Genomic DNA, 12,035 nt, shown 5'->3' on the forward strand with positions numbered 1-12,035 from the left:
TACATAGTGTGCAACTTGAAGTGGCCTGTCACTGTCTCTGAGTTGCATTGCAACTCCTGGAGAGAGGAGAATGTGGTGTTATAGTCTGTGAAAAATAAAACTATAGATCTGAATTTGTTAATGTGAATGTTTTACATTGTAGGAAGACCTGAAACTCTGAGTCAGACCCAGTTGTCAGTGTCCAGTGAACACGCATTGTACTTCCCTTTTGATATATATCAGTGTTCCAAGTACCATAATCATGTTTATGAGCATACCTATATTTTAGACCCGTTATTTGCAGTGTAACAAATGCTGGTCACTGGCCCAGGTTAAAGAGATTAATACAGACATCTTTAAAACAATCATTCCATCCACTAACCAAACACTTACAGGCAGTTTAGAATCACTTTTATTAACCTAAACCCACTACCATGTCTTTGTTCAAAACTCATCGAAGAGCAAACAACAGAACGGATATTGTATTGTTGCAGTTCCTCACTGTGACCAGTAGATGGCAGTGTATACACGGCCTAAGGCTCAGCTATAACAGAGACGCTCACCGGTCCCGAAAGAAATAGTAATTTCAATATATTTTTAGAGAAATTCTGTTGTTCTGTTAAAAAGAGAATAATATGAATGTGTGGTAGTCTATTACAACAAGTTAGTGTAAGCACTAACCACTTGCTCGATAGGTGGCAGTCATTCGATTCAAAGATCGGTTAAAAGTAGAAGAAGAAAATAGCGGAAGAAGATGTCTAGTTTCGCTTCCGACTGACCTATTTAGCTTATCATACTAGCTGCAGTTTTGTGCCCAACAGTGAAATTGGAGTGGATGTGGAATTCGCGTTCTTGGTCACTAAGCGGTACAGAGCAAATGAGCATTAGTAGCTTAAAGCGTGACGGAGTAGACTAGCTGCTGTTAGCCTCGTTCCTTTAGCTGTGCGATTAAAATGAGGCGTCAGATGTTAGCTGCGCCGTAAATTCACCTGGCCTCTTTACAGAAGCTAGCTAGTTGATTAACGATTGCTGGCTAATTAAAGCTATATTTTTAGTTTTGTTAGCTTAGATAGGTTCACTCTCTTAACACCTTTGGATGTTCAGTGTGGTAAGTACAGTTTATTATGAGCTAGCTCAGTGTAATTTCAGTTTAATAGTCCGATATGTCAGCAGCTGTCATATTACAGTAGACGTCAGTCAGGGGTGTCATTTGAGGTGCCTCATGTGACTGAAAGTGTTTATGTTGTCTAATCAATGGCTGTCAGTAACGCCTCAGGGCTTTATGTAAAAAGGGCTAGTCTGAATCAGTTTGCTGTTTGGGGAAAAAATGGTAATTTGATCCTAATGTTTTGTCCTGATAGATGTTCAAAATCAATCATTACAATAAACAAAGTGGATGTGGCTGAGAAAATGATGTGATTTTAGTACAGGTTTAGAGGTTTGGTGACAGTTGTAATTTGGCCCTTTTAAAAAAAAAAAAAAAAAAAAAAAAAAAAAGAAATCTAAACACCCATACGGTGTATTAATGTCATAGTAACACAAAGATCAGCTGAAACTCTTTTTAGATTCCCCACCGTGATTAATGATTAAGGTTATTATAGTTCACTAAAACTAGATATGAGGAAAGGAATATTTTAGTTAAGTAGATTTAAAAAAAAAAAAAAAAAAAAAAAGATTAAAAAAAGATTAAAAAACAAACGAACAAAAAACACTACTTTCACCCACACTGCTTTGAAAAAAAAACAATGTGTTTTTATTCTAATATTTTTATTTTCTTAAATGTTGCATCTGGCATTTATTCTAAATACAATATTACTTAAAAAGATGTCAAACAGAGACTAATACAATTTTTTCGAAGATTAAAACTAAATGAAAAGTAATTTGAAAATATAAAACTATAATAACCCTGTTAAGTTAATAGGTCTATCTATTTTACTTATGCTCACACCCTCATGAGCACTTACTCCATTTCCCAGTGCACTTTGTTCTGACTTGAATTTTTTTTTATATTCGTCATTATATGTGGCTTCTATAGACACAGATAATCATAACATCAGCTACAGAGCAGAAAGAAGAAAGAAAGCAGAAAGTAGCTCAGATACAAAGCTATTCTCCTAAAGTCTAAGAGCTATTATGTTACTCTCAGTTAAGAAGCAGCTGAAATAGGATAATTATCAGCAGTGGCATAAATAATATAAGACTCTTGTGTATTTCAGTCAGAAAGTGACCCTTCAACCCCATGTCTGCTGAGGCTTCAGTCGGCAGTCATGCTGCCGACTCTGCCCAGTCCGCTGTTTCCCAGCCTGCCTGCCTTCACACAGATGAGCACAGGAACCAGGGTCTGCTGGGGAGCAAGTACATCAAGTTAAATGTTGGTGGCTCATTGCATTATACAACCATCCAGACATTAAGCAAGGAAGACAGCCTGCTGCGGAGCATGTGCAATGGAGAAACTGATGTTACCATAGACTCAGAAGGTGGGTGGATGTATCTCTTTGGTGAGCACTAAGATTTTGAAGACTGTGTTGTTGATATCAGGAGTTTTAACATGATGTTGAGAGTTTGAGGCAAGGTTTTATGCAGTTATACTTAGGGATGTGAATAGATAAGATTTTCACGATTACGATTCAGTTTTCGATTCTGTTTAACAGTTTGATTCTTTATCGATTCTCTTATTGATTCTTTTTTTTTTTAAAAAAGGAGAACACTAAGGTCGATTAGCTTAGAACTTTGTTTCATAACTTCTTTTTGAAGAAGATAGAAATTTAGGAGTAACATGGCCTTACAAACCCAACAGTGAGATCTTAAGAGATCCACAGCCTACAGCTCTTCAATGGGGTGTCACAGGTTCCCCAGAAAAAAAATGTAAATGTAAAATAATAAAATAAATATTCTTCTGTAGCAATAACAAAGTATACCATAAATTATTCTGTAGCAATTACACAAGAATATCCAGTAATGTCCAGATTGCGCTAACATAATATGCACTGTTAGTTGATCATTTACGTGCTGCATTAACGGGAGAGGACGTGCAAACGTTACCGCTGCTGCTGGGTTGAGATTCACGAGTCCGGAGCGGAATTAAAAACACGACATTCATTTAAGGTTATCGTGTGTTTTGTGAGAAAATGCTTTTGCATATTCATAGTGTTTCCTCCCTTAAATGAAATCTCTACTTTGCAAGTATTGCGTGTTGCCCTGTTGTCATCCGTTCTCGTAAAGTATAACCAAACTTTTGAGCCGCTTAGGCGCCACGTTTCCTGCCAGGTAAATGAAGCTCCGCAACGTGGTGACGTCATTCGGGGCGACTGGAATCAATAAGGGAATTGTTTGCAAAAATGCCAACAAGAACCGGGTTTCGATACCCATCCCTAGTTATACTTATTTCCAGAATTTAATGATAACTCTCAGTTACTGTGTATTCTCTAAGCAGAATCTAAAACGGAAGTTGTGTCAAACGGCTGTTGCAGTATCCTGTCACCAAGACTTGCACTGTATAGAAGGTGTAGGGTTTATTTTACGTGAGGAGACCTAAAAAAATGGGCTTGAACAGAAAGTCTTACACTTTGGAAGTCATTCAGTTTTGCACCAATTCAGCCAAAATCCTTACAATACTGATGGGTTAACCTCATATCCATCACTTATTGGTAAATACAGCTGTCAGGTTTTATTTTCTTTAAGTTGTTTACACTTCTGCAGCGTTCACATGTTGTCGTTCTTTTCATCTTGTAAGCATTTATAACAACCAAAACAAAATAATGAATAAATGAACGATCACTCACATCATGTGCAAATTTGCAAAATTCCAAAAAAGGCCATTTATTACTGAGATAGTCTTTTGTATATGTCTATACTCTCTTTCTATATCTATCCATCTATCTTTCCATCTACGAGGTTGTCCACAATTCACAAGAATGGCTGCTTCTACAGTTTTGATCACCTAGTGCAGAGGTTGGCAACTTTCAACATCAGAACAGGAATTTTTGCCCCTCCCACAGAATACTGGGAGAAAAAGCGCGCGCATGGGTGCAACAAATATGTACAAATCATTGCTTGTACATCATATTGTACATCATATTGTACGCATTTGCAACGCATTTGTCTTAATTAACTCCAGTAGTCATTTAATATAAACCCAACACTGAATTCTGAATATTTGTTTTGTTTTGTTTTATTTTTAAAACATTTTTGTATGTGTCAGAGTCCCAAGAGTATGCCTTATTAACCATACTACTGTTTTAAAAGTCCCACCAAAATAACGTTGACTCTGAAAGCAAAGCTGGTAAATATTGAATTATGTTGTATCCTCTTTGTTAGCTGTTATGCTAACACATTAAAGGGACCTCTTGACTACCTCAGTAAATATAATATAAGCATAATAACCTGAATTAAAATTCCTGAAATTACTCTCCGTTTTGCTCCAGGGTGGGTAGTTTTGGATAGATCTGGTCGACATTTTGAGCTGGTTCTGAACTTCCTTCGAGATGGCTCAGTACCACTTCCGGAGGACCACAGAGAACTAGATGAAGTTCTAAAAGAGGCCCAGTACTACCGGGTCCAGGGACTCGTCCAACACTGCCTCGGTGTCATGCAGGTAAACACGTGGATATCTTTTTTGTGGACTTTAATAAAATGAAACATGTACAAATTTTGACATGTTTTCTTTACTTCCAGAAACAAAAGGATGTCTTTGAAAGTGTATGCCGCATACCCATGATCACCTCAGCCAAAGAAGAACAGAGGATGATTGCTACATGTAGAAAGGTAAATTTAATTCAAGCTTCATCAATTGGCCCCTAAGCTGGATGCATATGTAATGACTGTCTAGCTGTTTGTGAATGCAATTTGGAGATGCTGAGTGCTGGCAGATAGTTATGTAGTATTTAATGTTTTGGAATCAGTCATTTTCTTAAACATTTCTTAAATGCCTAATATTAGTGACTGATGCTGTTACTGTTACCCAGGACAGGGCTCTAGACTAACTGTTTGCCATGGGCGCACGGTTAGGTTAGGCGCACTCAAATTTTTCAACTGCATCACTTAACACCGCAGTTTTACATGTGCACTTTTTTGGGGGGGAAATTGCAGTCCATACAGACAATATTCATTTGTAAATGATTAACTCACAATCTTGTGCTTAAAGTGTTTTGGCAATATTGTAGAAAATGTTAAACTTAATCATCACATCGGCCTCCTCTGACGACCTGTTTGCTGCTGCCTGCTGCTGAAAGGCAGTGAGGAGAGGGAACATTTGGGCAGTGCATTTATTGCAGCACATAATGTGTTTTCTGGATACACTGTGCTTTTTCAACGTTCAAAGATTGATGGCTCTGTGTCAGAGCACTGGCTGTGAATTTCAGACTGATCAGGCCTTAACTTAACAAAAAAGTTATCAATAGTTCTTTTCAACTTTTCTTATTACCCACAGCTACATCCACTTCTGTCGGGTTTAGGCTACTCACTAGGGCTGGGTATCATCCCTGATTTCTGTAATCCATTCGATTCCGGTTCTCAAAGTCCTGATTTGATTCAATTTTGCCTCAGACGTCAGAAATATTATAATTCTGATCATTTATCAGTACTGATAGATGTGAGACTTCATCAGAATTGTGAACATCACAGCTGAAGCCTTTGTGTCAAAGTAACTGAGAATAAAACACAGAAAAACATGAAGGAGATTTTTCTGGCCTGGCTTTTTATAGCAGATAACCTTCAAAATATTCTGCAATTTTGCATAATTTTAAAAAGTTTCTTCAGTATTGAACAGCAGCTTTCTTGTCCGAGGTCATTTAAGTAAAAAAAAAAAAAAAAGAAAAGAAAAGAAAAAGACAGTGGCCGCTGTTTTTAAAAAAAAAAAAAAAAAAAATGGTAGACTGGTGGGTAATAAGCCAATGAATAATGCAGAAAATCAGAGATTTGAGACGGGAAACTGTCCTTGAAGTACACAGAGAGAGAGAGCTGTGCATGAAGTGTGTAAAGCAAAACGGCAAAAGTCAGAGGGAATTCATGACGACATTTATCAAATGTGAAGCGTAGTTTGCTGTTTCTTTTGCTGCTGGCTCAGTGAATTTTGGTTGGAGGGAGACAAAACCTGCAGCTCAGAATCAGCGCAAAAAGACGTAAACACAGAGCGGACCCGACGCATCAGAATCGCTGAGCTCTGACAGCGTGTCCGTCTACGTGCGGGTGAGAAAGAGAAAACTGATTCTGATGCGTCGGGTCCGCTCTGTGTTTACGTCTTTGTGTGGAATCCGTGTACCTGCTTTCATCTACTGTTTGGTGGTTGTTGAAATAGTTTTGTGAGCTTTAATCTGAGAATCTGGCATTTCTGGCAAAACACAGTTATATTTAAAAGTCGATTCAGGATTTAATGAATCAATATCGCTTTATTCAAGCTACTCACCTCCCTCTTCCAACTGCACTTTCAACTGGACCACGGCCAATCAGAGAGGTTCCGCCCCTTACTATCTCTGATTCTGGATTGGTTTAGTCCAATAGGGGCATAATGTGTGTCTGTTGATGACCACACGGAGAGTCGTACTGGTGCGACCAAAGATTTTTTTTTTTTTAGTTGCACCATTGAAAAATGTGGTTGCATTTGTGACCAAATTAGTCGCACTCTAGAGCCCTGCCAGGAGATGGAAAAAGATGCACAAGAGAAAAATATTGATCAAAAAAACAAAACACAACAGTAATTATATTCAAGCTTAAAATGCTTGTAAGTATAAGTTGTAAGCACTGTGCTACATTAAACCTACAGGAGCTGCACGCCCCTGGAAACCCATGCTATGAAGCTCCAGACACAGGTTGGCACAGTTTTTGTGCTGATGTTAATCCCAGAGGAGGTTTTGAGCTCTCCAGTTTTTACTCACTATACACCTTAGCATTCGGCAACCTCCGCTCTGAAACTTTACGTGGTCTAACACTTCATGGCTGAGCTGCTGTGGTTTCTAAATGCTTCCACTTTTCAACAATACAACAGACTGTTGATTGTGGATTATCTAGGAGAGAAAATATTTCAGAAGAAAATCAAGAGGTGGGGCCCAGTATAGTATTGTATTACTTTGGTGAATAAGAAAAAAAGCTGAGATTGTTACAGGCTCCAGCAGACACTGCTGGTACTTGAAAAAAGAGCTTTTATTTTTCTCAACTAAAGAAGGTAGCAGGGCTTTATCTGAAGCACTCTTATATTACAGACGGACCTGTTTTTCTTAAAACATCTGTGTAAAGAGTGTGGTTCCCATTTCACAAATTACAGCATTACCTTGTCAATAGAAACTCAGCATTTCCTTTGTGAGTTTCAAAATAAAAGCCCTTAAGCTTTTCTGTGTCCAGAAACTTTCACAATACGTTTGTAGGAAATTGATCGTGTAGCACTAGATCAGGGGTCGGCAACCTGCGGCTCCGGAGCCGCATGCGGCTCTTTAGTCCTTATAGTGCGGCTCCGGGTGGTTTGGGGAAATAAATTTGAAGTGTATTCTATTTATGTTCGTTTTTTTTTTTTTTAACTTGTAGTTCTAAATTGGAAGATTATTGTGACATTGAAATATAAAAATAAAATAAAATTTTATTATTTTTTTCATTGCTCAAAATAAGCGTCACACTCGCGGAAGCCGGTATACCCGCAGAAACGCCGTGCATTTATCGAGACTTTCAACCCCAGGTAGGCCAGTTATCGATCTTCAGATCCACATTGTCAGCAGCTATTCTCCACCGTGAACTATGTTAAAAACAAACACCGCTCACGCCTCACAGATGGCAGCTTACAGTCCTGCGTAAAGCTGAAAGTACAGCCCCGATTTGCATACGCTGTGTGCAGAGGTTCAGGAGCAGAAGTCCCATTGTAAACATATCACGGCAGACCCGACGATGTTTGCATGAACACGCTTTTCAGCATCTCTTTATTGACCACTTTTCGCAAAACGGTTGCTGTACGCACACAGCCGGCTGTAGCTTTTCACAGCCCGACATATACCAACAACAGCATAGATAACACAGACGTTAAGGCGGCGAGGCGTGATTGCGGGTGCCACTCAGGTGCATCCGCCTCCCCTGCAGCAGTGCTGCAGACCGCACCCGGCCACACACATTAACCTGGTAAAATACATATTTAGGCAGTATTTTTCATTTTTCAGCAGCATAGTGCTTTTTTTCCAATTATTTTTTTTAAAAGTCAGGTCAAGGCTCCAAAAGCCCAAAGGTGATATAAGGGGGGCGGCTCACAACAGTTTTTGTTTGCTACATGGATCATTTTAGTTCAGCTGGGTGTCTTTCCTTTTGTTATATTTCTTTAAGAGTTCAAAATGTGTTAATTACATAAATAAAATGTAATTTTCTCTGTAGCACTTCATGGATTTCATAAGCAACACACCTTAGTTGTTCACACAAAGCATAAAGGTAAAAACAATATATACAGTGTTATCTTCATTTGAGATGTTGCTGACCCCTGCACTAGATGCTTGCACTTATATTTTTGTTGTTATTGTGTTGTTCACCAGCAGTGTGTTTTCTACTGAAATGACCCCTTTGGTTTAAGGCTCCTCACTTACTGTTAACTAGAAAGAGACAGTTTAAGTGTTTGTCTCGTTTTAGGTTGTATTAAACTTACCCTCTTATTAATATAATATTGCTCTTTCTTGCTCTTTTAGCCAGTAGTAAAGTTGCAGAACAACAGAGGAAACAACAAATACTCATACACCAGGTAAGATCTTTGGATTTTTAAAATGATAATGAAGCCACAAAGTTCATAGATGCTTACTTTTTCTTGCTCTGCTGTGTCCAGCAACTCTGACGATAACCTGCTGAAGAACATTGAACTGTTCGACAAACTCGTGCTGCGATTTAATGGCCGCGTCCTGTTTGTCAAAGACGTGCTGGGGGATGAGATCTGCTGCTGGTCTTTTTATGGCGAAGGCCGCAAGATTGCTGAAGTGTGCTGCACTTCCATTGTCTATGCTACAGAGAAGAAGCAGACCAAAGTAAGCATTGTTTAATAAATATTAAAGCATTTGATCAACATTTTTGAGAAATACACTTACTTGCTGTCTGGTAATGATGGCAGCCTTTTAATTAACCTACAGTAAATCCAAAGAAGAGAAAACCCTCCCACTGGAGTCAGTTATTGAGCTTTCTACGTTAAGAGGCAGGAAGCATGTGGTTGGATGACAGTGATATGCAATTATGTTTTTTAAACTTATTCCTGTACCAACACCTTATATTGGGCTTATGCCCTGAACATATGCTTATTACAAATAAGCACATTTTCAGGTTGCTGTACAGAGCAAATAAATATTCAGTGACCTTTCTCAAACACCTGTGCTTCTAGGTTGAGTTTCCCGAAGCCCGAATATTTGAAGAAACCCTCAATATCCTCATCTATGAGAACAACAGAGGATCTGGACCAGGAGGCTTGCACCTTTTAGATTCAAGAGGCTCCGGTTCATCGCTGGGAGCTGGTCAGTCAGAGGAAGAGGGTGCCGTGGGAGGGGATAGACGAGTACGACGGATCCACGTACGGAGACACATAATGCATGATGAAAGAGGCCACGGTCAGCAAACTGTGTATAAGGACTAAAAATGTCAAAACAAAGCAGGAGAAAGGGACTTAAACTTTGTTGGGATTTTTTTTGTTTGTTTGTTTTTTGAATGTTAAGGGAATGAAAAACACGTCTTCGATGACAGCAATAGTTTGGTACGTAATTTCATTAAATGTCCTCAGACTTTTCAGAAATGTTGGCTGATGACTGATTTGTAAATTTAGGTCTGAGTGTGCGTGGAAAGGAAAATGCATTTGTTTACATGAAAACAACGTGTGTACAGTCTTTCGATGGGAAATACTGGTACTGATACTGGCGTAGACATTACTTTTCAGAGGTTAATGAACCTCCTGCAAGCTACTGAATAGTCCTCAAAACCCAATGTCCTCCCATCTTTATCTTAGAGCAGACAACCTAATGTCCATGTGGGTTTTAATGACATGCACAGGCAGCCTTTTCTGTGTGTGACTTGTAGGAAACACTGTGTCAGTTTATGCAGGCTGTGAAACTTTATTCCCCTTTCTCCTCTGGAGTGAGATGCTGCCGAACATTGATGGACAGAGGACGGTGAAGTTGAGCCTAGATATTGCAACACTGGAATAAGACACAGTAGCCTTTTTTTTTTTTTTTTTGGTGTGGGGGGGAGGCTTGTAGATGATGAGAAGCTCAGTTTTCTTTATTTATGTTATTACAGCTGTTGCTTCAAGATGTTTTTTTATTAATTTATGAACCTAATTTATTATTTGGTATTTAACTTTTGTATTGAGTCTTTGTGTTCACTCGTGCTCAAACGAGTTTTAATTTCAGAAAAGGTACGTTGCACTCTCTCTGCACTCAAAATTTGAATTTACTCCTGTAAATGAATAAATTGTAAGCTTACATTTCAGTTTAAGTTTTCAAGAGGAACCGAAACCATTTCTTGGATTTTGCATTTTGTTCTGAGCCATAAGACTTTCACTTCTTCTGTCTTAAACTAAACTACAGAATTTTGGGTTTTTTTTTGTTTCTTTTATGTTGTTTTTCTTTGGCCATATAGTGATGACAAAAGTGGTGTGTGTACTGGGTTGTATTTTTTGTTCTCTCAGGGAGAGGATTGTCTTTCTAATCTTCACTAGTGTGTAACCCTAATCACTCTGAATACTGGAAAATCTGAATGAGAGCAATATGTAACTCAGATCTTTTATAAAATAATCTTGAAATATGCACTAATGTAATTTCCGTCCAATAGTTGTCATGGAAATATTTCAATAAATGACTGAAATCTAGTTTGGGCTGTTTTTTGGGTTTTTTGCCCCTTTTATTTCTAAGATACTTTACAAAACAGACTTTCTTATAACATGTTCTTTCTGTAATATTACATAAAAACTACCATGCTGACTTTAATTAAACATATGTGCAAAAGCCAAACATATTAGTTTCAGAGTGAATCTCTTTCTCTCATTTGGGCAATGGCCTCATTGGGTGGGTGATCATCATCTTCTTTGGGCTGCTCACTTCCAGTGTTACAATGTCCCCTCTTTAGGTCCTCCTTTACTACATCTGTGGAACATCTCTAAGGTTTTCTATTTCTAGTTTTAAAAACACCAGTACAGTCTGACTGGTCATTACTGTATTGAAAACAATGCAGAAACAGCTCCAGTTAACTCTCATATAAAGAGAAAAAAATGAAAAAGGGGGGGGAAATCTTTTAGATAATTCATTATTATTTGCTTTTATAAATTAAAATTATCTTATTATCTAGTGCCTTCTATTACTAAGTATTTGGGATATATTTGGTATTAGAATAAAGTGAAATTATAATGGAAAGTACAAATTTTATTAGCTATTAGCAGCCCCCAGTATTTAGTATTGTCCTTCCCAACAATATGCAAACAGCTCCACACATAGACAAGAAAAGAGAGACGATAATTAACAAAAAGAAAAACCTGAAAACTAACTGAATAAAAACTGAAAGACATGATTCAACAAAATTGGTTACATATACATTTCATATTGCCATGGTCAACAAACTAAGGATTGTATGCCTTATTACAGCTGTTTTGTTTTTTATCTTACATTAAGATAGAACTACAGCACATTCATCACATATAGGAAACAAGGATAAATGTTTTTTTTTAAAACTAACAAACTGTTTTATGATGCTGGAAAATTAAATAGAATAAAATTAATTTAAAAATGGAGTTAATTAGTTGTAGTATTTGTTAATCTGGTAAAATCTGAGGATTTGATGAACATGCTGAGACTCTGGATAGCTGCAAGACTGGGGGTCAGCTGATTTAAGAAATTTCTGTTTCTGTGGTAATATCTGTAGTGATTTTACTAAAACTTTGCTCTAGCCTATGCCCTAAAACAGCTAATACTAGAGACAAAAACTAACATAGAAACTAATAAAAACTATATAAAACTAAACATTTTCGAAACAATAACTAAACTGAAACGAGCAAAAACACTCCAGGAACTAACTGCAAATAAACTGAATTTTTTTTTAAAAAGTCCAAATGAAATATAAAAATAAAACTT

At 37.6% G+C, this 12,035-nt stretch overlaps 1 protein-coding gene across 1 annotated transcript; it reads left to right on the plus strand.

Moving 5' to 3' along the window:
• Nucleotides 1-516: 516 nt before the first annotated feature.
• Nucleotides 517-10,780, plus strand: kctd13 (potassium channel tetramerization domain containing 13). Its single transcript, XM_026165319.1, has 7 exons — nt 517-1,087; nt 2,196-2,456; nt 4,404-4,573; nt 4,654-4,743; nt 8,628-8,680; nt 8,762-8,957; nt 9,305-10,780. Exons 2-7 carry the CDS (start codon nt 2,219-2,221, stop codon nt 9,551-9,553), a joined length of 996 nt encoding a protein of 331 aa, XP_026021104.1. The 5' UTR covers nt 517-1,087; nt 2,196-2,218; the 3' UTR covers nt 9,554-10,780.
• Nucleotides 10,781-12,035: the final 1,255 nt, after the last annotated feature.

Source organism: Astatotilapia calliptera, chromosome 4, assembly GCF_900246225.1.
Source record: "Astatotilapia calliptera chromosome 4, fAstCal1.2, whole genome shotgun sequence".
In the NCBI taxonomy this organism is placed as follows: domain Eukaryota; kingdom Metazoa; phylum Chordata; class Actinopteri; order Cichliformes; family Cichlidae; genus Astatotilapia; species Astatotilapia calliptera.